This window comes from Equus asinus, chromosome 30 (genome assembly GCF_041296235.1).
Source record: "Equus asinus isolate D_3611 breed Donkey chromosome 30, EquAss-T2T_v2, whole genome shotgun sequence".
NCBI lineage: Eukaryota > Metazoa > Chordata > Mammalia > Perissodactyla > Equidae > Equus > Equus asinus.
Window position 1 is genome coordinate 5,912,662 of NC_091819.1, and position 26,544 is coordinate 5,939,205.

Below are 26,544 nucleotides of genomic sequence, written 5' to 3' on the forward strand. Positions count from 1 at the left end.
CTGGGTTTTCAGTTCTGTTCTGTTGATCTCTGTGTCTGTTTTTGTGGCAGTACCATGCTGTTTTGATTACTATAGCTTTGTAGTATATTTTGAAGGCAGGTATTGTGATGCCTCCAGCTTTGTTCTTTTTTCTCAGGATGGCTTTTGTTATTAGAGGTCTTTTGTTGTTCCATATAAATTTTAGGATTCTTTGCTCTATTTCCGTGAAGAATGTCATTGCGATTCTGATTGGGATTGCATTGAATCTGTAGATTGCTTTGGCTAATATGGACATTTTAACTATGTTTATTCTTCCAACCCATGAGCATGGAATATCTTTCTGTTTCTCTATATCTTTTTCAATTTCTTTCAATAATGTCTTATAGTTTTCAGTGTATGGGTCTTTCACCTCTTTGGTTAAATTTTTTGCTAGGTATTTTATTCTTTTTGTTGCAGTTGTAGATGGGATTGTATTCTTGACTTCTCTTCCTGCTAGTTTGTTGTTAGTGTATAGAAATGCAACTGATTTTTATAAGTTGACCTTGTACCTTCAACTTTTGTAGTTTTTGATTATTTCTAATAGTTTACTGAGGGATTCTTTAGGGTTTTCTGTATATAGAATCATGTCTTCTGCAAACAGCAAGAGTTTCACTTCTTCCTTTCCAATTTGGATTCCTTTTATTTCCTTTTCTTGCCTAATTACTCTGGTCAAAACCTCCAGTACTATGCTGAATGTGAATGGTGAGAGTGGGCACCTTTGTCTTGTTCCTGTTCTCAGAGGGATGGCTTTCAGTTTTTCACTGTTGAGTATGATTTTGGCAGTGGGTTTGTCATATATGGCCTTTATTATGTTGAGGTACTTTCCTTCTATACCCATTTTGTTGAGAGTTTTTATCATAAAAGGGTGTTGGAGCTCATAAAATGCTTTCTCTGTGTCTATTGAGATGATCGTGTGATTCCTATTCCTAATTTTGTTAACGTGGTGTATCATATTGATTGAATTGTGGTTATGGAACCATACCTGCATTCCTGGAATAAATCCCACTTGATCATGGTGTATAATCCTTTTAATGTACTGCTATATTTGCTTTGCCAGTATTTTGTTGAGGATTTTTGCATCTATGTTCATCAGCGACATTGGCCTGTAATTTTCCTCCTTTATCTTGTCCTTGTCTGGTTTTGGTATCAGGGTAATGTTGGCCTCATAGAATGAGTTAGGAAGTGTTCCATTTTCTTCAACTTTTTGGAATAGTTTGAGAAGGATAAGTATTAATCTTCTTTGAATGTTTGGTAGAATTCTCCAGAGAAGCCTTCTGTTCCTGGACTTTTGTTTGTTGGGAGGTTTTTGATTACTGTTTCAATCTCTTTACTTGTGATTGGTCTATTTTGAGATCCTCTATTTCTTCTTGATTCAGTTTTGGGATGTTGTATGAGTCTAAGAATTTATCTATTTCTTCCAGGTTATCCAAATTGTGGGCATGTAGTTTTTCATAGTATTCTCTTAGAATCTTTTGCATTTCTGCTGTATCTGAGGTAATTTCTCCTCTTTCATTTCTAATTTTATTTATTTGAGCCTTCTCTCTTTCTTGGTGAGTCTGGCTAAGGGTTTATCAATTTTGTTTATCTTCTCAAAGAACCATCTCTTAGTTTCATTAATCCTTTCTACTGTTTTTTTTAGTCACTATTTTATTTATTTCTGCTCTGATTTTTATTATTTCCTTCCTTCTGCTGACTTTTGGCTTTGTTTGTTCATCTTTTACTAGTTTTCTTAGGTGAAGTTTAAGATTACTTATTTGACATTTTTCTTGGTTGTTGAGGTGGGCTGTATTGCCCATTGGGCTATGGGTGTTATGACCGTGGGGAATTTAAGCAAGGCAATAATTCTGTTGCTTAAGATGAGGCATACTTATTTATCCTGTATTTTACATTTGATAACCCCACCTTAATTTTAGCACACTCTCCATACTTAGGGTACTTTGTTTAAACTTAGTGGGATCTCCAGTCATAGCTATAATTTGAGGCCCAACTCAAACAAAAAGGCCCTGCAAATTTGCCAATGGGCACATCTCAGATGTTAAAGTTAATCTGGAACCTATGTTGTAAAGGCACAAAGCCAATCAGCTCCCTTTTATCTTTTTGTCTTACATGAATTGCTTTAGCAAATTCAGAATTTTCAAGTCGGACAAATTGTGGACTTCTTTCTCAAGAGTTTGTTTCTTCCCATGAATCCAGTTATTTTGTTTCCTCTCCATGTATGCCCAGCTTTTTCTTGTTGCTGTCTTTGTGTGTTAGACACTTTGGGGGATCTTTTCTACCCTGCTCATATTTATAAGTCTTTTCCTCTAGAGAGTCTCAAATCAGTATCATCAGAGTTATGGGCCTCCTTGATGGCAATGGTTGCTTTATTGGATTTTAAGGACCTAAGGCTTAACTCAGTTTTGAATTCACCCCTTGGCTATGCCCATGGTACTTTTCCTTATAACTGTAGGGGTTGGGATCTTTGTCATTACAGAGGCATAGGCAGAGTCAGCACCAGAAGCATTTCGTAGGGTCCTAGTGTGCTATCTGTTTTCAGGAGTGTGGACCTCAGCATGACAACTACTCTCCCTGTACACAAGCAGCCACACAGTGGACCTGTATAATGCATAGGCCATCAGTCATTGCCCTGAACACTCTATAGAATGGAAACCAATGCCTGGTTGAGACACACAACCCAAGGTCACAAGGCAAGAATCACTTCCCTGAACTTATTGTCAGACATGCTTCTTATCAGAATCTACACACACAATTCGATATGAAACTCACAGAGAGGTCTGAGACATATGACACAGGGCCGCTTTACCAAGAGCCCCAATCTCGTACTCCTGTCCTTAAATGCCGATTATCGAAACTTCCAACTTTGATTAGTTAAATCTAAACAGAAACTTGGGAGGACTCAACAAATGCAGCATAAAATTGCACAGCTCAAAGCACGAGCTTGACAGTAGGCAGCAACACAACTCAGAAAGCACGCTCACCAGCAGGAGCACAACTGGTTAACAAACCAAAGCAAAAGAAGAAAGTGGTGGTCAGTGCTGGTAACCATTGCCTTGGCTCTTCGCTTGCTGTGCCAATTGTCGAGACCAACCTTCACAGACAGGATGGACACCTCCACCCAAAATCTGTTGAGGATGTTGAGACTGATGATTCCACACATGCACCAAGAGGGTATCGTAAAGGGCTATAACTTACTCTATTAGTCTGAGTTCTCCAGAGAAACAGAACCAATATTATATACATATATATATATATATATATATATATATAGTATTATAATATTATATAATTGCTGACCTTGTGCCCTCTGTATAGTGTCCCTAGGGCTCCCCCTCTGGCCCTGAGTGGCTCTGGCCCATGTGGTTCCCTCTGCTGATGTCTAGTGTTTTGTTTTGCTTTTTTCTCTCCTGTCTTTCTGTCTAAGACAGGATACAAAAGCCCTATGCCTTCCCACATTTGACATCAAGTTTGGATGTTGTATATTGTGGTGGGTTTTGTTTATTTTGTTTTGAAAGTAAAATACACAGAGAAGATGCAGTTAGGTCTAGGGTTAAGGTTAGGGTTAGAGTTAGGGTTTTATACATATGTATATGTGTACGTATAGATATATATATATATATGCCTCTGTGTGTGTGTGTGCATGTTTGTATTTATTATAAGAAATTGGCTAATGAAATTATGGAGACTTTGAAGTCCCAAGATATTCAGTTGATAAGCTAGAGACCCAGGAGGGCTGATGGTGTAGTTCTGGCCTGAGAATCAGGAAGCCAATGATAGAAGTTGCAGTCCAAGTCTGCAGGCCTGAGAACAGGAAAGTCAGTGGTGGAACGTCGAGTCCAAGGGCAGGAGAAGATTGATGTTCCAGCTCACGCAGTCAGGCTCAGGAATTTCCTTCTAACTTAACCTTTTGTTCTGTTCAGACCTTCAGTGGCTTGGCTGAGGCCCATCTACATCAGGGAGGACAATCTGCTTTCCTCAGTCTACTAATTCAGATGTTCACCTCATCCAAAAACACTCTCGCAGACACACCCAGAATGATATTTGGCCAAATGTCTGGGCACCTCATGACCCAGTCAAGTTGATACATAAAATTAACCATCACAAGTCCACTCCTTCTCAGTTTGGCACCCTTACACATCTTTTTAAACCATACTTAATCTCTAAATAAAGACAATAACAAGGTCCTAATTCCACCTAACGTAGTACAACTCTCTTGCATACAAATTAAAACATACTAACTCCTTCACAAAAGGGGAGCTGAAGTCCTTGAGTAATGTTTACTCATCTCCCTGATATCCCATAACTGAAATACTATGATGTAAAATTAACAGTACTTAAATACTATGATATGAAGCCTGTACATCTTATGTACATGATGGGTGATAAGAGTGACAAGAAAACAAAAATATTTGCTTGATACACACACCGGCAAATATATTTACAACAAAATAACAAAGAAATGTGTGTGGCAATTGCAGCTGTCATTTCTGTAACTGTTTGTGTGGTCATAGCTGGTATTTATGACTTTTTCTTCCACTACTCATTGTGTTCTGTATTCCCTTTGCCTTCAGGGAGCACCTCCCCCGGCAAAGTGACTCAAACCTTTATTCTTAATGGTCAGAGCCATGAGTGGCTCTATCCAGATTGGGTTGTTGCAGTTTTCCATTGACGTGAATCACAGAGTATGATGCTACTAAGAGATGCTTTAAGGAATCTCTGTATTCTCAAAGGAGAGTAGTCATTCATAGAGGATGGCAGGGCTTTGCTCCAAATTCCTAAGGGCTTGAGCTGCCATTCACCCATAAGGGCCTGCCCAAGGCTCCAAACTACATCCCTATCTGCTAATGACACCATTGGATTTGCTAGAACTCATAGCCCAAGTGGCAAAGCAGGTTGCACAGCAGACTGAACTTGTTGCAGAGCTTACTCTTGTCTGGGATCCACTAAAAATTGGCCATTTTAGGGGTCATTCTGTAAATGTTCCAGACTAACACACCCAAATGAGGAACATATTGCCTCTAAAATCCAAAGAGGCCCACTAGATGTTGTGCCTCTTTTTTGGTTGTAGGAGGAGCAGAGGTAACAACTTATCCTTCATCTTGTAAGGATATCTCAACATGGCCCACACCACTGGACTCCTAGAATTTTCAGTGAGGGAGAAGGGCCCTGTGTTTTTGCCAGATTTATTTCCCATCCTCTGACATGCAAATGTTTTACCAATAAGCTGAGGGTAGTTGCTACTTCTTACTCACTAGGCCAATCAGCATGTCATCCATGTAATGGACTGCTGTGACATCTGGTGGAAGGGAAAGTCTATCAAGATCCTTGCAAACTAAATTATGACATAGGGCTGGAGAGTTGATATTCCAGTGAGGTAGGACAGTAAATGTGTTTTGCTGGCCCTGCCAGCTGAGAACAAAATGATTCTGCTCTTCCTTATTGACAGGGATGGAGAAAAAGATGTTTACCAAATCAATAGCTGCATACGTGGTAACAAGGGATGTGTTAACTTATTCAAGCAATGAAACCACCTTAGATGCAGCAGCTGCAGTTGGAGTCACCACCTAGTTAAGCTTAGGATAATCTGTTGTCATTTTCCAAGATCCATCTGTCTTCTACACAGGCCAAATAGATGAGTTGAATTGGGATGTGGTGGGAATGACCAAACCTGCATCTTTCAAGTCCCTGAGGATGGCACTAATTTTGCAGTCCATCTGGGAAGTCGGTATTTCTTTTGGTTTACTATTTTCTTAGGTAGAGGCAGTTCTAGCAGCTCCCACTTGGCCTTTCCCACCGTACTAGGTCAATATGGTCAGAAACCCAAAGCGGGAATTCTGCCAGCTGCTGAATATATCTATTGCAATTATGCATTCAAGAACTGGAGAAATAACCACGGGATGGGTTTTGGGACCTACTGGGTCCACTCTGAGACAGACCTCAGCTACTGATCACCTGACCTCCATAAGCCCCCACTCTAACTGGTGAACCAAAGTGATGTTTCGGGTCTCCTGGAATTAGTATCAGTTCAGAGCCAGTGCCCAGTAGTCGCCAAAAGGTCTGATTATTTTCTTTTCCCCTGTGCACAGTTACCCTGGTAAAAGGTTGTATGTCCCTTTGAGGAAGGCTGGGAAAAAGATTATTGGTACTAATTTTTGGCAATATACTGGGGCCCTTCCTCAAAAGGAGCCAGCCTCTCTTTCATTCAAAGGGTTCTGCATCAGTAAACTGGATCAGATCGGGGCATTGTTTGAGGGGCTGTTGCTCTCTATATTTATGATGCAAGATAGATTTTTGTTCATTTGACTTAGAAATTTTAGGTGTATGCAGATCAAGAAAAATTTAATAGGCTTCCTATCTATTTCACTTTTAAGAACACTGTGATCAATTAGCCAATGCCATGGGTCTGTGCGAATCAGACTATTTTTTTTTAATTGAGATCATATTGGATTATAACATTGTGTAAGTTTCAGGTGTACCTGGTTCTATTTCAGTTTCTGCATTGTGTCCACCATCAATAGTCTGATTTTTATCCGTCACCATGCATATGTGCCCCTTACCTCTTTTGTGCACCCCCCACCCCTTCCCCTTTGGTACCACTAATCTCTTCTCTTTATCCATGTGTCTGTTTATCTTCCACATATGAGTGAAATCATATGATGTTTGTCTTTCTCTGTCTGACTTATTTTGCTTAGCATGCTTCCCTCAAGGTCCATCCATGTGCCAAATGGCAAGATTTTGTCTTTTTTATGGCTGAGTAGTATTCCATTGTGTATATATACCACATCTTCTTTATCCATTCATTCTTTGATGGACGCTAGGGTTGCTTCCACATTTGGCTATTGTGAATAATGCTGCAGTGAACAAAGGGGTGCATAAATTTCTTTGAATTGTTGATTTCTTGTTCTTTGGATAAATACTTAATAGTGGAGTAGTTGGATCAAATGGTTTGTCTATTTTTAACTTTTTGAGAAATCTCCGTACTATTTTCCATAGTGGCTACACCAGTTTGCATTCCCACTAGCAGTGTATGAGGGCTTCCTTTTCTCTACATCCTCTCTAACACTTATTATTTCTTGTCTTGTTAATTGTAGCCATTCTGATATCTCACTGTAGTTTTGATTTGCATTTCCCTAATAATTAGTGATGTTGAAGATCTTTTTGAGTGAGACTATTCTGATTGCTGCTTTGACTCATTACAGTAATGACGCCTACCTTGCCTGTGGCATTGAGTGCCACCAATTGACGCTGCCACCTCGGGACTCAATTACTCCCATTGCATTTAGGTGTCCCAACTGAGTGACTACAATTGCTGTAAACACAAGTCCGCTAGGACCAGTTCAAACCGAGCCCATCTTATCAACAGAATAACTGAGAGTTGTTTTTCAGACAATTTGCAAAGTCCCATAGAGAGAGCATGCATAGAGGAGAAAATCTTGACCTGAAATGAGCGCAGAACCAAAAATTCTCCCCGCATAGAACCAAAGGACCAGGACCCAACCAGAAGTTGAAAGTCGAACTCTTATCAGAAGCAAGGAGTCCATTGTCTAGGAAGATCCAGTGTTAAATCCCCTTTCACACCTTACCATAAATGTTTAAAACCTTACCATAAATACCTAAAGCCCTCCAATCAAAACCTGCTCTTCCAGTGTTTCTGCTTATCAGCCTATTTTCCATAACCTCTTAAATTTTACCCCAAATCTTGAATTGGGGAGACAGATCTGAGAGCTTATGTCTCCTGTCTCTTTGCAGATCAATTTTTCAATAAAGCTTCTTTCTTTTCTCAACAGCTGATGGTATTATAATTGGCTCCTCATGCACATCGGACAAGAGAACCCCAACTTTGCACAGTAACATAGCTATTCTAAGGTCTGCCCAAGAGTGAAGAGCAGTCATGGAGCTCTTCAAGGATGTTAGGGTTTCCCTCACAAATTTATTTCTCATAGTTGTGATGGAAGGTATGCCTTCTGGACCCTCTCAATGTGGATGAGTAGGTTTCAAATGACAAATCTACTCTTACATTTCATTCTCCCTGAGCCTTCAAACCCCTTGCTCTAGATTAAACCAAGCTAGGTCCTGCATTTCCAACTCACTTACTCTGGGCCACCTTTTGGTTCATGTTTCAGCCAACCAACCAAACAATCTGTTTGAGCCCTTTCTGACTCCACAAGCTGCAACTTTAAATGCAGAACCTCTGCTTAGCAAACCCATATCAATAAATTCTGTGATCCAACTTTGTGTTTCTTCCACCATTTCCCACCCGCTTAATATTCATTCCTATGTACATTCCCCAGATTTTAGTCTGTATAAATTAGAAAACTCAAGTAGTTCTTTTGGAGTAACTTCCTAAACATGTGATGAAAAATAAAATAAGTAACACATGTGCCAGCTATCATCTACATATTTATGAGTCACTTTACTAGGACTCAGATGAATTATTTAAAGTCTGGGAGAGGACAGCCCCCATAGAGTTAGCAATTACATGGTAATAGTACTCAGGTTCTAAAGAAGGAAGAAAAGTAAGATTTTCTGGGCTTAATGCACTAGGAAAGGCATCAGGCAATTGCACCCCTCTACACTAGTTGTTTCTGAATGACAGTTTTGAAAGCTCGGGGGAAAAAATAACCACCAATGTGAGAAATAATACCAAGACAATAACTTAGCTAGGTTTCAAATTCCACAGAGGCCAAAGAAAGCAAAGATTTAATTAAACACACACACTCACACACACATACACAGAAAACCACATCACCAAAGATGTGTGAATATAGAACTTAATGTGTAAATTTAGAACATATAGTAAAAAGGAGACTTACCCCATAAAAATAAAAATGGCTATGTTTGGTGCTGGCCCAGTGGTGTAGTGATTAAGTTAGCATGCTCCACTTTGGCAGCCCAGGGTTTGAGGGTTCGGATCCTGGGCACAGACCTACCCACCACTCAGCAAGCCATGTTGAGGCAGCGTCCCTTGTACAAAAAATAGAGGAAGTTGGGCACAGATATTAGCTCAGGGACAATCTTCCTCACCAAAAATAAAAAGGTGACTAGGTTTAATTTTCTTTTAGGATTAATAACACAAACATGGGTGCTAGATATGAGAGACAGAGACGGAGAGAGAGAGAAGGAAAAAGATAGGAAAGAGATGTGCTCTGTTCAACTGGAGAAGAAAACTAATAGCATAAGCTTGTGGATTATTTACATTATCTCTGGGTAGAGAACCTGGAATTTTTTTCACTTGGATATAAAATTAAATTTTGACTTTTGGAGTTATCAAATTGAAACGGTGTGTTAATGGAGATTCCACCTACTGTGAGTAAACCTTATATTCATAGAATAATAGATGAAATTGAAAATTACCTAAGAGAACGTGTAGATGAAATATCTTATTTTCAGATATGGAAAATGAAATCAAGAGATTGAAATAATTTTTGTTATTCCACCAATTGATTAGCTTTAAAAAAGTAGTTATTTGAACTTCAGTTCTTGAGTAGTTATTTGGTTTATAATTTATGATAGAGTTTTACTATTAGATTCTCATAAGTTTTGTTTACTTTTCTCAGGAAAACCAGGATAAGTATTATTTTCACTATTTTTCTGGAAGCTTAATTGGTTTGCTCAAGTCATATGGAAAATGGGGAAACATCTTTCTTTGTTTTTTTTTTTAATAAAAAGGAATTTCCATGGGAAACTCCAGAGTCACTAGCCTTGGTGCATATGGATTAAATTTAGATGCTCTTTCAAATATTCTTATAATTTAACCTTTCTTTAATGGAGAACATTAGATAACAATTCTTTTATAAAATGTTAAACTAACACATCTTCATTTTCCTCTGTTTCATGATTTGATTTTCCTCTGTTTTCTTCTTTAGCAACATTTCAGAATGTCTTCAATCACAAATCAGATAACACAGTTAAAGTCTAAAGTCTATAAAACTCTTCTTAAGGGAATCATAAATGCAGATTACCAACACTCACTTTCAAAACTACTGGGTGAAATGATTTGTTTTAAAATATTACTTAGTTCCACAGATTCCTCAATAACCCATGACATGATGCCTGTTCAATAAAAAACTGAAAGGAAGTTGATATGAGCCATTTCAGAGTGTGTGGAGGGGGGAGGGGTGGAGTGTGGAAAAGAATGTTTGATGTCTTTTGTGAATCTGACACTTTCTATCTTTCTGAAAACAATGAACGTAATTAAGCTATTTTAGGCACCAGAAACATTTTCTCATTTATAAAGTTTTCAATTCTTTTCATTTTTTGGAGAAAGATTTTTAGCCTTTTTTCAACCACATTAAATTTGATAGTTGGAAAATAATATAACTTTCCAAAAATGATAATATTTTAAATTTAAGCGAAAATTGTTGGGAGTAGCCATATGAATTTTCCATTTCCTTATTGAACTATATGTTCCCAGAAGCATTTCATATAAAATGTGTGCCTTAGTCCATTTGGGCTGCTGTAACAATGCACCACAGGCTGGGGAGCGTACAAACAACAGAACTTTATTGCTCACAGTTCTGGAGGCTGGAAGTTTGAGAGGAGCGTGACAGCATGGCCAGCTGAGGGCTCTCTTCTGGCCACAGATTTCTTGTATCCTCACCTGGTGGAAGGGGCTAGAGAGCTCTATGGATCTCTTTTATAAGGGGGCTAATCCCATTCATAAAGGCTCCACTCTCATGAGGCAATCACCTCCCAAAGACCCCCCCTACACACACACAATAATACCATCACCTTTGGGGGTTAGGATTTCAACATGAATTTTGAGGCGACACAGATATTCGGCTCAGATCATATCAATATGCAATACCTTTTCTCATTCTCACAAACTTTAGTATTAAATCTTGATTTTTCAAGTTCATAATTATATTAGGCTTCTAACAATAAAAGTACAAAAAAGTCAAACTCTACAAGGCAAGTATCTGATTATGAATGAACTAATGTATTCATTTTTGCTACAAAGTACCTATAAACTGAACCTACTGAATAAAGATTGATATTCTTTACTGATGGTAGGTAGTACTCAAGGGTTTATGTATTTTACTTCCACAGAAGAGGATTTTCTGTCTATTATCAAGTAGGTGAGACAAGAGTAAGTTAAGACTCATAAGGGTATTCATTATTGCAAAAGCATGGTGTTAAAAATTTTAATACTTTCAACTTAAATTCTGACAGCGAAAATAAGGTTTCTAAAAATTTTTTAATGAAAGATTCTCTTCTCAAGATATGAAGGTTAAATAAATCATTTTTGGTTTCACTCTGATACAGTACTGTTTTGGAACAGAAATGTGCGTGAATATTTACATTTTTTACTGAGTTCAAGTGTGAGATACTTTCATAGCTTGCCGCTAGGAGTTGTATGAAGGCATTGACAGAGCTTCCATAATTTATATCCACTTTTAAAGGCTTTTATTGGATCCCTTCCTGACCTTGCTTAAATTGGTAATTTAAATTCTATTACTTTGAAAGCCAGCAACACACGCATGTTATAGCTGAAGCTCAAACTTCCCTCCATAGAAGGGAAACACGGTTAGTAGATTCAAGAATGCTGCCCTTATGTACGATAAAATGCAGGAAGCTGTTTATTTGCATGTGCATGCTTTCAGAAAGTAAGTCTTTCTGCTTTGATCATGTGGCATTCATATGACTTCCTGGTATGGAAAGCAACAATTTTGAAACAGGAAGCTTTTCTATGAAGGGCCTATAATCAAAGGAGAGCTTCTTACTTTAAAATCAGATTTAGTAATAAAAGTAAATAAAAATAGATTTTATGAGTTTGCTCATTGTTTTTCCCTCCTATGGAAAACAGCCTGATGTAAGTTTTGTGATTCTAGGATACATTTGTGAAATATTAATATTTACAATATATTTTCATTTAGAATACTGAGAACAGTTTCTAGGATATGTTTTAATATTTTAATCAGAAAACATTTTATTTGGTGAATAATGGCTGCATGAATTAAAAAGTGCTTTTTGAGGGGCTGTCCCAGTGGCATAGTGGTTAAATTTGCACACTCTGCTTTGGCAACCTGGGCTTCATGGTTCTCACTCATGGGTTCAGATCTACACCCCACTGATCAAGGCATCTTGTGGCGGTGTCCCATATACAGAATAGAGGAAAATTAGCAACAGATGTTAGTTCAGGGCCAATCTTCCTCACCAAAAAAAAAGGGGGGGTGGTACTTTTTGTTTTCTTCTGAGTCATATGAAGGAATAAAAAGATTCATATTTATAGAGTTCATTCTAATGCCATCTTTAGAAAGAGCAATAATTCCAAAACTTTTAAAAATATTAATTTAAAACATAAAACCATTTTCACAATCTTTATTGAAAGTTTATGTGAAATACTTGTAGTAGATTTAGAAAAGTCCATTATATGGACTTTATTTGAATAAAATTATAAAACATCTAGTCTTTTTGTTTGTGGTTTCAAACAACTCTCTGCTAGGAGTCGTTTGATAAGATAACTGATGCACAAAACAGTAAATCTTTTGATTTATATTGGAGGATGCAAACATATTTTATCTGGTTCATATATAAGTTCAAAAAAAATATTTTCTAATAATATTTCTAGTAACAGAAAATTGGTATCAATGATTATCATTTTGCTCTTTCTGTGAAAGCTCATGAGATGTATAATTGTATGAAGATATTAGCAACAAATATATAACTCCAGGCTACAATGATTCCTTAAATATCTAATTGTCAATATCCATTTCCTTTAAAGTCTCAAATATCTATCAGTGTGGAAGAATGGGAAGACACCAAAGATTCCAAAGAACAAGGTCATCACCGGAGCAACCACCGGAACTCCACCTCCAGCGACCAGTCAGACCATCCCTTGCTGCGGAGAAAGAGCATGCAGTGGGCCCGAAGGCTGAGCAGAAAAGGTCCCAAGCACTCCGGTAAAACTGCTGAGAAAATCACCCAGCAGCGCCTGAACTTCTTCAGGAGGTCAGAAAGACAAGAGCTTGCTGAACTTGTGAAAAATAGAATGAAACACTTGGGGCTTTCTACAGTGGGCCATGGTAGGCTCCTTAAAAGTATTGTATGATAATGGACTGTGATTTCTTGCCATTAGTCGTTCTAGAGTTGGCTCTAATTTAGTCAGTTAAGAATTCTATTTTTGTTTCACAGGGCAATGTGAAGGGACTACTGACACATACCTAATCTCCTACGGAAAATTATAACGTTGATGATAATAAAAATAACGTGCTAAAAGTTTGAAGTATTGGCTTAGTTCTCTAGGCACTCTACTGGACCCCTTACATGAATCGTCTTCGTTTTAATTTTCACGAAAACTCTTCCATCTTAGACATAAGGAAACTAAGTCAAGTAACTTGCTAATTAGCCTGTTAATAGCATGGGTGAGATTTAGATCCAGTTCTCCTGACTCCAAAGTGTCTGCTACACACACACACACACACACACACACATCCCACATCTTCTTCTAGATCCTGGGATAAAATGAATTTGAGGCTTTGGCGAGTAACTAAAGGTACCAGCCATCAATGAACCAAAATATTCCTATAAAATTTATATAGTTTCTTGTGGTCCAAAACCAAAAAGTCTTCAAAAGCTTTAATTTGAAGCTCAAACTGTGCTTGATCTCATACAGTGCAGATTTGTCGCAATAATTGTTAGGCTCCTGTGGTGAGCTGTGATTGCAACATAGACCATACAGAGCAGCTTAAATAATACAAAAATAATTTTAAAATATATCATTTCTTTTGTATGCATTTTATTTAAAAAAGAAATTTAGTCAACTTAGAGGAAAACCAAGTGATACATAAAGTGTTTTGTTTTGTTATATATATGACTCGGGTAGACCAGGAGCTCAAATAGTGTCAGTATCATGCAGGTTAAGGGTAAAATAGAATGGGTTCCATATTTGCCCCCATCTCATCTTTATTATTAAAGTCTCAACATGAAACAATGGACATGGGGAGAAATTTTAATCATTGAATTAGAGTTTAAAACACCTGTGTTTTTTGGCCCAAGAAAAGGAAACATATTTACTGAGTACCTCCGCTATGCCAGGAACTATGCTGGACACTTTATGCATATTTTCCCATTACTCCTTACCATTCTGATTAGATAGGTGTCAAAATTTGAAGCTCAGAGGTTAAAGACCTTGCTCAAGTTCATACAGCTGAAATGTGTTGGAGTCAGGATTCTATACGTAGTTGAAATTCTCATTATCTTTCACTTACTTGAAAGTAGTACAGACTTACCCATGACCAATAATTTTTATAGAACCACACAAGGTCTTACGTTAAGAAGCAAACTAAAAGAAGAACAGAAGATCTTCACTTAAAAAATTATATTAATAGCTTTTTGCCAATTTAATGACATTAATTATGATTGTATTTCTTATAGAAATATTGTCCTATATTTATGTGACTTTTGTTAGTTATTCTTCAGCTATTTTGTCTTTTTTTGAAAAGTGCTAGTAACTAGTTGTTCATCCAAGTTCCAGCTGTGCTTCACGAACATTATAGCCCCAGGCTGGTCCCATAAGCAGCGTGGCAGATAGTTTGACTCTAAGAGACACAAAAATGGATGCACTGACTGCATGAGAGAATCGTCAGGGAATATATTATGTTTTTGCTAATGAAACTTCTATTAGGTATCTTGCATTTAGTTATTGTCTATGGTTTACTTTTTTATATAAATTTGTTAATTTCATTCTCACACTAGCTATTACAGATCAAAATGGATATTCTCCACCTTCTTTTCCTCTCTTGTCTTCTTTCTTCCTCTCTCTGTCCATTATATCCACCTATCTATCCATAGATCCATTAGTTGATTCTAAAGCCATGTACTGGACACCTCCAATAACACAGAGACTATGAAAACAGGATTTGGAGTCTAACACATCATGAGCTTCCGGACTTCTCCATGCATTCCTGACTCACAGTAATTCATCTGTCCAACAGATATCATTGGGCTGCCCTCTCAGTGCCAGGAACTGAGAGGCTTTGGGATTAGAACAATGACCTTTTGAGATAAAACCTCTGTATTTATGGAACCTATATTCTAGTGTCAGCCAGTAGATCTTTTGAATTACTTAACCTTTCCAAGCCGTTTATCATTGTGAATTGAAGATAACAATACCTATCTTGTACGTTTGTTGTGAGGGACAAATGGGATGATGAATAGTAATGTGCTTAGCCCAGAACTGGCATTCAGTTAATACCACAGTTCTACCATTTATCTAAGTACTATATGTATGTCTGTGCTTTATACGTAAAAAAGTAATTTTTTTTTGCCCACTTCAAAAGAAATACACAAATCTAGCATCTTTGGGGGCAACATTGTCTCCACTGAGGATGCTTGCTTAAAACAATTATTATTTTGCATGTTTGCCTTCCTTCCTTGAGGGAAAGCAAATGTCTTGCTCATCTTTTCATCTTTATACCTTCAACAAATCACACATTTCCTGACACATAGGAACCCAGTAACTGCACATTGAGTGCATGAACAAATAGAGTGCTTACAGGTAAGAAAACAAGTCTTAAATATAGATGATTTCCTTGGGTCACCTTGCCTGTTTACACTCAAATCGGTACTTTTGCTTGTGACTTTTGACTCTATAGCTTTGTATGTTTCCACTATGCCACATGTTCTTCTTGTATTTTTGTCAATATTTTGTAGTGCTTTACAGATGAAAAATGTTTTTAAATACTTTACACACAATACATGATGTTTGAATTAACCACGGGTCATAATCTGATTTTTTTCTGAGTAGGTCTGGCCTACTCCAAGAGAAGGAACAGATTACTTTTGACTTATTGGGTGTGAGGCATAAAGGAGAGGGAAAGGGAAGAGTCAAAAGATGACTTTGAGGGCTTAAGTGTAAGGCGGTGACATTCACTGACCTTAGAAGAAGAAGACAAATAACGTTGTAGAGAAGATAATAAATTTATGGGGCCTGGAGTGGTCAGAGGCACCCCTCAGGCTGGTTACTTCCAGCCAATGTGAGTACAATATCATTTCCTATAAGTTCTGTGATGTGAGAAAGTGTTGGACTAGCATCAGTGAAACGGTGTGTGTGCAAGCCATATTGGAGTAATCTGAGGAATGATGTTAGGGAAGGGTTTAATAAGGGTTTAAATAGATTTAAATATATTAGGGACTCCAAGGTATTGGAAATTTAATCTATCGTATTGCTCCACCATCTACTGCTTCCATTGCCAAAGTCATATTGTGGTACTAGATGGATGTTGGAACTCCAATGATTTTGTCCACATTTCATCCAGCAGGAAGGAGGGAGATATCAAAGAAAAGGTTGTCTGTTCAATTAAAAGATACCACCAAGTGGTTGCACACACCCTTTCCACTATGGCCAGTTGGCAAGGAGGTGTATTTTATTTTGGGTGGGCAGATCTATATTAAAGAAGACAAGGAGAATGGCTATCAAAAGGCAACTACCAGTCTCTGCCACTGTAGATATTTTTTAAAGAATTTTCATCGTGAAGGAGAGGTGAGAAAAAGGGAGATAGCTGTCTGGGAAAGTGGAGAGGGAAGAGAGACTATTTGTTTTGAAGATCAGAGAGATGTGAGGATGTTTATTAAGATTAAGCCGTTAGTGAGGAAGTTGAAAATACAGGAAAGAGATCACAGTTGGAACCCTTTACTTAGACATTTGGAAATGAGGAAAAGGTACGTGTTTTTAAAGGCAGCAAATGTGTGGGTATTTTGACAGGAAGTTGAATAATATTTCATGTGGTATTAAGGATACAAGGATCTGCTGAGGATGATGGCAAGAGTGGAAAGGTGAGTGTTTTGAAAATAATTCACAATGTTTGCCGTCTCAAAGGAAAAGGTGTCCTTTCTGTGCAAGATGTCTCTCTCTAACTTACTTAAAAATTTTTTTAATTTTAATACAGAAAGTTTCAAACATGAATAAATGTAGCAAGAATAGTATAATGAACCCACTTATTCTCATTATCCTGTTTCAACAGTTATCAACCCATGGCCTGTCTTGTTTCATAGCTATTCCCATCAATTTCCCTCACTTCTCATATTATTTTTAGGTAAATTTCAGGCATCATATATTTCAGCACATACCTCCATAATTTATGGACTAATTTAAAAAATATAGTCAACTACCATTTCACACTTGAAAATAATTTTTTTTTAGGAAGATTAGCCCTGAGCTAAGATCTGCTGCCAATCTTCCTCTTTTTGCTGAGGAAGACTGGGCCGAGCTAACAGGCATGCCCATCCTCCTCTACTTTATATGTGGGACACCTGCCACAGCATGGCTTGACAAGTGATTTGTAGGTCTGATTCTGCGCCCAGAATCAGAACCAGCAAACCCCAGGGCCACCAAAGGTGAACATGCAAACTTGACCACTGTGCCACTGGGCCGGCCCCTAAAAATAATTTTTTAATGTCTGCAGCTATTTGCTTTGTGTTCAAATTTCCACTTATCTCACAAATGACATAATTTTTTACAGTTTATTTAAATCAGAGTCAATTAAAGTCCACGAATTGAGATGAGTGACAAGTTTGTCGTTTTTCAGTTTTTCCCATCTCGTATTTTTTCTGTTTCATTCTATTTCTTGAAGAAACTCACTCGTTGTTCTATGGTTTCCTATACTCTGAATTTGATGTCTAAATTTGCCCATTCTGTTCCCCACTTTGACTTCTTTAACCAGTTGTTTGTTATTATTATGAATTAGTGAATTTACATGCGTCTGATATGTTTTAATCCATTGCAATTATTATATTATTGATCAGGTTGTCCTAAATTGGATCAGTGGGACCCTCTTCAGATTGCCTCTTGAATCCTTTTGCCATAACATCAACCATCTATGATAAACTTTCTTTGCTCTCTTTACGACTAAATGCTCCCCACCAGGAATAAGTCATTTTTTCAAGGATCCCCAGTTTCCTTTAGTGGGAAATGAGATTTCAAAATGATAATCAAGTTTTAGAGATGCTCATTTTTACTGAGTTTGTCATTATTTCTAAGTCTTTTCAGTGGACAGAGCTAAAAGATAGATTACAGATAGATAAATAGAGATACAAAGTATCTCATGGATTTATACAGTTACAATAACAATCCAAAGCCACAGTATTTTTATTTAACTTTTTCTCTTATATCTGTACTTTCTTTCTGTACGCTGAGATTAATCATTGTCAACAGCAATAGAAATGATAGAATTATAACATCTTTTTGCATTTTTTCACTATATACATAAAACAGTCTCAGGATAATAGTATGATGCTAATATCAACAATATAATTGCTAAAAACATTTATTTTTCTTTTGTTATGCAGTCTTTATGGTAGAGACCAATAGAAATGTATAGCAAAGTTATTCTAAGTCTTGGATAGTTATTCTGATGTGGTTATGCCACCAACTGGATATAAATTTAGACTCACTTCTTTTTTCAGGGATTAGGAATTTCTTTTTCTGAAATTTATTTTTTTTAGTTACGTAAACTATTTACATAGTTTCAAAGTCAAATGTTTAATTTTAGGTATATTCAAAGAAATTTAAATTTAGACTCACTTCTTTTTTCAGGGATTAGGAATTGCTTTTTCTGAAATTTATTTTTTTTAGTTACGTAAACTATTTACATAGTTTCAGAGTCAAATGTTTAATTTTAGGTATATTCAAAGAAATCTGACATGTCCCCTGTCAGCACCTCACAGTCTCCTCTTCCTTCATAGGTAACTTTTTTTTAACTTTAGGTTTATCCTTCCATTTTTTATATATAAATTTTAAAGTATAGATGGTAGCATGACATGTTTATTTTTTTTCCCTGTTGCTTCTTTTACTTAACTGTATATCCTAGAGATCATGGATTTGGTAGAATATAGAAATAGTCCTTGTTTCTTTTTACAGCTGCCTAATACTCCATTGTGGAGATACACCATAGTCTATTAAATTAGTCCCTTATGTCTTTTGTGGTTCCAAAGATTCTTGCAATTAACAGGCTTATAGATAAATCTTTTTGTATTTTTCCCAGTGTATTTTTGGGATGGATTTCTAAAAGTGAGATTACTGGGTAAAAGATTATATATATATGTAATTTTACTTTTGGCCAAGTTCCCCTCCTTAAGAGCGTACAATTTTGCCTTTCTGCCAGCAGTGTTTGACAGTCTGTTTTCCCCAAATCTTGCCAACTGAAAGTGCTGTCAGACTTCTGGACGTTTTGCCAAACTGATAGGTTTAAAAAGATGATATCACAGTGTACCCTCTTAATATAATGAGGTTTAGCATTTTTTTCATGTGGTTAAGAGCCATTTTCTGTGAATTATTTATTTCTCTAGACAATTTTTTGTAGATTTATTCTTTAAAATTTTTGCAGCTTTTTATGTATTAAGTATATTAATACTGTGTATATTAATTGTAGAGATTTCTTTCTCAGCTTAGGCTTTTTCCTTTACTTTTGCTATTCAATATTTTTATACAATTATTTTTTTAGTCATTTCCATTATCGCTTATTGATTTTGAGTAATAGAGAAGCTTTCCGCTCTCCCAATTTAAAGAGGGAGTCTCTCACGTTTTCTTTTAGTAATTATCTGGTTTCATATTTTGCATTTAAATGTTTGATCTATTTGAAATTTACCCTTGGATGTAGGGTGAGCAAGGGAACATATTTTTGTGTTTTCCAGTGTATTTTTCCATATTTAGTTATGCAGCACTCTTATTAAAATACATCCTTCCAAGGACTTTAGATCCTGGTTTTTTCAGATCCCAAATTAGTACATGTTAATGGGTCTAATTCTAGACTTTGTGTTGTGTTACAAGAATCTGTCTGCCTATTCAGACAAAAGCACTCTGTTTGAAATACAGAGTCTTTATTTTAATATCTGGTAGAGCCAGGGGCCATGCCCTCTTCTTTTGCAATATTTTTCTAGCTGTATTTGGATGTTTCCTTTTCTGAATTAATTTTATAATTAACTTGTTTGCTCCAGAGAAAAAGAAAAGATTATTTTTCTTTCCTTTTAATCTTCCTTCTTCCTCGCTCTTTGGAAACCAATTCGACCATCTAATCTCACTTTTTCTTAATCCTTCATGTTTCTCCATCTTTTCTCTCCTCGCTCCTCTTTTAAGGAACCAGGTCTCCTTCCCTCATCCTGACACAAATACACACGCACACACACCCCTCAATCTTCACCTTCTCTCTTCTTTTCTTTCTTTTGTTAAACTAATTACACTCCACGTCTTCACCTCATCACCTCACATTTACCCCTAACACGTTTCTCCCTCTCCTACCCTTTTTCAGAGAATGTTATCAAACAAAAATGATCCTTGTTGTCCTTGATCTGTTTACAACAGGGTACTCTCCTGGGGCCTCTTTCTCTGTCGTCCTTCTGCATTTAAGTTTTCAACTAAGTATTTGCATGAAAACCACCTCCAAATTATCAAACTTGCTGAACAATGACGTTTTAGAAATGATATATTGGAAATTTTATTTTTATATAGTCTAAAGGGAAAAAAACGAACTCAAATCATAGTAAATCATAAACATTGAAAAATAATTAAAATTTTAAAAGTCACTGTATTGTTAATATTTGATAATTAACTCTACTTCCTGAAGGTATGGATAACCTCTCACTTGTCCACTTCTATATTTCCAGCTGCTGGTATAGAGTATCTAGTATGTAGATAATGCCTAGTATGTAGTAGAAAGGAAAATTTTCTGGATTGCAGTGTGAAATAGAAAAGTTTAAAGAAAACTACATACACAGATAATTTAAAGTGAAATAATGATATCCAAAGTAACAGCAAATAGTCTAATATTTCAAAGAGAAACATGTGGCTAAACATAATTATTATAAATTCTACTTAGGCTTTGGATGGCTTATCTTTTCAAAGACACTTTTAGAAATAGACTTTCTTCTGTGATCTTCAGAATAAAATTTTAAGTATAACCAGATGAATTTATGTTAAATAAAGGCTGGATCCGTGCTTCATGATTTAAAGAAGCTGTAATATTTTTCAAACACAAATGGAAAATAAAGCAAACATAACTGTGTTTAATAATTCAGCCTTTGGAATGAAATTTTAACTACAGATTTTTTTTTTTTAGACGTTCATGACCTTTGTTGCACAACGTAATCATAAACAGAATAAAATAGCACAAGACTATCACTGAATTCTGTGAGGTTTGTATAACTTTTCTTGGAAACAATTGGCAGTAACTTTTAAAGAAAGAGTCACTAATGACTTAGGGCAGTCAACACACTATCATAATACCTATTGTATAATACATGCTGGACCAAGTATTTCCAAATTATTTTTGATTGACCACAAATTAAAGGATGTTAAATTACGATTTATACAAAATTCTCTCATGGACCATGCATTGCGGCGGATGCCATTTTTATGTGGCCTGATAATTCCATGACTGATGTCAGAGTTTAAAATTTGAGAAGAATGTTAGCTCTTCTTTAATAGTGAAAGATATACCAGGCTTAAAAAAAAAAAAAAACCTCAAAGGTACCAAGTTGATCAACCCTGCTTCAGTAAATTTTGAAAGTTTGATGCTCGAGACTAGAAATTATTGCTTTATGGTCGTGAAGGAATTGGCAGTGATTAAGGGAAACTGTGAGGATAAGTATCAAAAAGAAGACGTTAAAGAAAATTATAAGACCCATGGCAAGTGTTTTACACCTGTGTTATGCTTATATAACACTACATGAGAATTCTCAACTGTGAAAGAATGGAGACACATTTTGTTTACTTTTTGAGAGATGAAAATGAAGCTTGGAGACATTAAATGCCTTTCACAAGGTGATTAATTCAGAAAAGGGACTGAAATTCTGACATTCTTCCCTGCAAATTTATTAGCAGCACTAAATTTTTTTTAAAGATGCAACTTTATTTTTTATTGTATTTAATTACAAAAGGAAGGTGACTCTTCAAAAACCAGAGGATACAATTTTTAACATTTCCTGATGTAGGGTCTGTCTCTACAGGTTAGATTGAAATAATATAAATGCTCATGCATGCATTATCTGAGATAAACGTATACCTATCCATCAAAACATCTTTATTCAATTACATGTATGTAATCCCTCACTTGCAATTCCAAAATCTAAAATTTTTAAAAACCTAGTTTTTAAGTAAGTTTGACACTAAAACTTATTTAAATGCAGAAACTAATCTAAACTGCGTGAAATTATTTTTATCCTTTATTTACCCTATTTGTTGTGACTGTTCATATGTTTTGCTACAAAAATATGTATTTGTCTGCTGCTTCAGACCCTGTGGAGGCTACTACATAACATACATTATATACCAAATATTGCTTTCAGAAGTAAAAACTTCAGCTCTGGAACACATCTGGCCCCAAGGGTTTGAGAGATGGAATTTGAGGACCTATATGTTTTGGGAAAATAGCTAAAGTGGCAATCAACAATTTCTGCTTGCTTTTCATTGAAATTGTTTGGGAAATTTCTTCAATATAATTTTAAAAACTTATTCACCTCAAGGTTCATGGCATTATATACTACTAACCAGCCATGTGTTTTGGGGCAAATGGTTGTCTCTCTGAACCTCATGTTCTTCAGCCATCAGTTAAGTGTAATAAAGTCCTCTCAAAAGAGTGCGATGTGAAATAGTAGAATGCATGTGAAAAAGATTTTTTAATCCATAAACTGTGCTGCAAAAGAGAATAATTATTGTTTTTATTTTTATACTTGGCATTATTCTTCAGCAGTCTGTAGAATGGCTCTCACACTCACTAAAAATTATTCGAACTGTTGACAGAGTCTTAATGATTAGCCCATAGAATGACACACATTTTTAGTAGCTAAATCTTGGCAAGCAAGTCCTTCCGGTGTGACTGCCGCTACAGGTGCCAGACGATTTTGACCTGTTGTAAGTTTCATACTCTTACTAAAATATGAAACACCCAGGAGAGGAAAAAGAAATCCTTTTAAGTGACAAAAGAAGTAACTACTAGTTAGACCCCGGCTTTCCTTACTTGCATCAGAAAGCCTTCATTTCTTTGTAAGTTTACAATGTGCCTGGAATAATGGATAGATCAACCAAGAATTGTTTTTATAGCTAACAGAATGGCTTAATTTTTAGTCATTCTCTTTCTTACAGGAAAGAAATAAGCAAAATTAACAGGAAAGGATTGTTATTCCTTTCTTATCCCAAACCTATGAGAGAGAGAGATGGTGGTGGTAGTAGTGGCAGTAGTATAGTAGTAGTGGGAATAGTAGTAGCAGCAGCAGTAGCATTAATAGTAATATTAGCACTACTACTAGTAGTAATAGTAGTAGTAGTAATAGTAGTAGCAGCAGTAGTAGCATTAATCGTAATATTAGTAGTAGTAGCAGTAGTAGTAATAGTAGTAGCATTAATGGTAATATTAGTACTACTACTAGTAGTAATAGTGGTGGTAGCAGCAGCAGTAGCATTGATAGTAATGTTAGTACTAGTAGTAGTAGCAGTAGTAGTAATAGTAGTAGCATTAATAGTAGTATTAGTACTAGCAGTAGTTATAGTAGTAATAGTAACACATCAACTTCTATTTCAGACTCTTTTATTGATCCTTTTCATGTAAGTTTTTAACAAAAAATTCCCCCAAATCTTAGTAAGTCAGATACCTTTGTCTAGCATAAAATTATTCATAAATTTATCCTAAAACAAATTCCCAAAGAGGGAAAAGGCACCATGGCTAAATATTTCTTCTAGAATGTTTTGCAGCTTTTAGGACTTAGGAGGACTAACATAAGCATCTGAGATCACTGTAATGACTTCCTCAACAATTTATTATTTCAAAAGAAATTGACACTGAATTTTTATTGCCTTTTTGAAATACATTATTTACCTTTTCTTAATATAAAAATGAGTACAGTAATATGGATAATAATACTGATATGACAATCAATATACTCCTAGTGTAGATTCCCATAAAATGGAAGATTTTACGTTATTCTGTATTTTCAGAACTGATCCTCTCTCACAAGGAGACAGTCAGAAACAGAAGGATACACTCACGGGTTTGTTTTCTGTTAATCTCATTCTGTATACAAGATGTTAATAGAAAAAAAAACAAGCTCAATGGTTTTCTTAATAGATAAAGTAATGAAGCTTTCAAAGGGGATAATTACTGAGCTGATAATGATTTATAGTAAATGAAAATATTTGGGCAATGAATTTTCCATAGCTCCCTAAATTAAAGCTATAAAGTTTTGATTCATGAAGTTGTATCAGATCTTTCCCAGAACATTAATTTTTCAATGATATCAATATTTCTACATAATTTAACACCATAGTTAACTTAATTGCACTTAAATATACATATATTTCATCTTTACAATTGGAAATTCAAATGTTGTATTTTGGCATATATTTAAGAAAAATGTTGCCAATTTTAATAAAATAAAATGCTTTTTGTCATTGAGAAAAAAAGTTAATTGGTTGAGTGAAATTTTTACTTTCAGCACTTTATTATGGGTTGAGTATAAATAGTCAATGAGAGAGCAAAGAATGAACTTTCTAAATGCATTAAAACAACAAGAAGAAACTTTCAATTCTGACAACTGTTTATGCTCAATTTAAATAACTAGAAAAGATAGAAATTAATAATATGCAGACAATGGGCATAAGAAAACATATAATTTTGTTTCCTGAGAGAAGGGAAACAAATGAGTTAAGGGTTTTACCGGCTGGAAGTTAAGCAGATGGACCCAAAATAAGAAAATCTGACCTGCACCAGTAGAAAAATCAATCAATAGAAACAGATCCATAAAACACAAATATTAAAGTAGTTATTACTATATGGTCTATACGCTCAAGATGGTAGAGGAAAACAGGAGCGTGTTAAGGAGACAGGTTGAAGATATAAATATAGCCATACTGAATCTCCTGGAGGTTAAAATTCATAGTGCAATATTCAACATGAAATGTGTACTCCATAGGATCAATATCAGAATAGCTATTGCAGAAGAAAATATCAGTGAACATAAACCCATGGCAGCAGACTATCCAAAATGCAGAATAGAGAGAAAAAGAACTTGAAAAACTAAATAGTGTTAGTTACTAGTGGGACAATTTAAAATTGTCATGTAATTGGAGTCTCAGAAGGAGAGAAGAGCATGGATATTTGAAGAAATGACAACCAAAACTTTTCCACATTTGATAGGAACTCTATTCAGGATCTAAGAAGCTCAATGAAACTCAAGCAATATAAACATAACAAATAAAATAATGCCAAGACACAATATATAAGATTGCTAAAAGCCAGTGATGAAACATTTCAAGAGGAGCCAGAGAAAAGGGAACTTTATGAATGGGGAACAAATATAAGGATGACAGCAGACTTCTTGTCAAAAACCTTGCAAACCAAAACACAACAGAGAAACACCTTTAGAGTACTGAAACAGAAATCTTCTACTCAAAACTCCATACACAGTAAAAATATCTTTCTAAAGTAAAAGCATGTAAAAAAAGTTTTAGACAAACAAAAGTTAAGAGAATTTGTCAACTATGAAATTTTCACTATGAAACAATGTTAAAAGAAGTTCTTAAGATGGAAGAAAAATGATGCCATGTGGAACTTTATATAACAAAAGAAAGTAATACGGGTAAATATAAAAGATATGCTTCTAATTTTTAAATTTTGTTCAAAGATAATATACCATTTATAACAAACGTTGTGAGGTTTATAGCACGTATAGAAGCAAAAACGTATGGCAATAACTCAAATAATAGGAAAAAAGAAATGGAAATAAAACGTAGTGAGGTTGTTACACTACGTGTGAAGTGGTGTATTATTTAAGAGTGGCTGCTGATAAGTTACAGCTGCATATTGCAAACCCTGGGCAGGGGACAGCAAACTACACCATATCAGTTTTTTTTTAAAAAAAATGCAATCATCTTTGCTTGTTTATGTGTTGCCTATGGCTGCTTTCACTTTACAGTGTAAAAAGTTTAATAAGTACAACAGAGATCATATGGACTAAAAAGTCTGAAATGTTTACTATCTGGCCCTTTACAGAAAAAATATTTGCCAGCCCATGACCTAGAGAAACTACAGAACATCAATAGTGCAGATAAAATGGAACGATTCTAAGAAGAAATTTTAAAGACTTCAATTAATCCAAAGAAGGCAGAGAAAGAAGAAAAGAGGAGCAAAGAACGTATGGAACAAATGAAACATAACTAGCAAGATGGTAGATTTAAATCCAACTATATTGATATTTATCTTAAATATAAATGCATTACACATTTCAGTTAAAAGGTAGAAGTCATCACACGGGATTATTCCGAAGATCATATCACATAGTACACTGCCTCTCCAGAAAATGGCTGAAATGCCTATTTTGTTTATTGTATCCACAGATTTAGAATTATTGGTGACTCTAATCATACCCAGTTAACATCATTAAATGAGTAAATTGGAAAGCAAAATAATGACTATCAGGTGATAAATTATGGTTATCAACTAATCATAAAAATTCCTCCTGTAAGTCTTAAAGAAGTACTACAGGGTAGCAGCAAAATTGGAAAACATGCTCTATGCTTATGTTTAAATTCTGCAAATAACA

At 35.6% G+C, this 26,544-nt stretch overlaps 1 protein-coding gene across 10 annotated transcripts in view; it reads left to right on the forward strand.

The window, feature by feature from the left end:
• KCNT2 (potassium sodium-activated channel subfamily T member 2) overlaps nucleotides 1–26,544 on the forward strand; it is a 347,942-nt gene that overhangs the window by 308,402 nt on the left and 12,996 nt on the right. For 6 of the 10 annotated variants that reach the window (XM_044762850.2, XM_070501553.1, XM_044762852.2 and 3 more), the window contains one exon: nucleotides 12,740–13,040. In XM_044762850.2, coding sequence (XP_044618785.1) covers nucleotides 12,740–13,040 — 301 coding nt within the window. Of the gene's footprint in view, nucleotides 1–12,739; nucleotides 15,744–26,544 lie in introns of those variants that run through there. The other 4 variants (XR_011499411.1, XR_011499412.1, XR_011499413.1 and 1 more) reach the window with 2 other exon arrangements.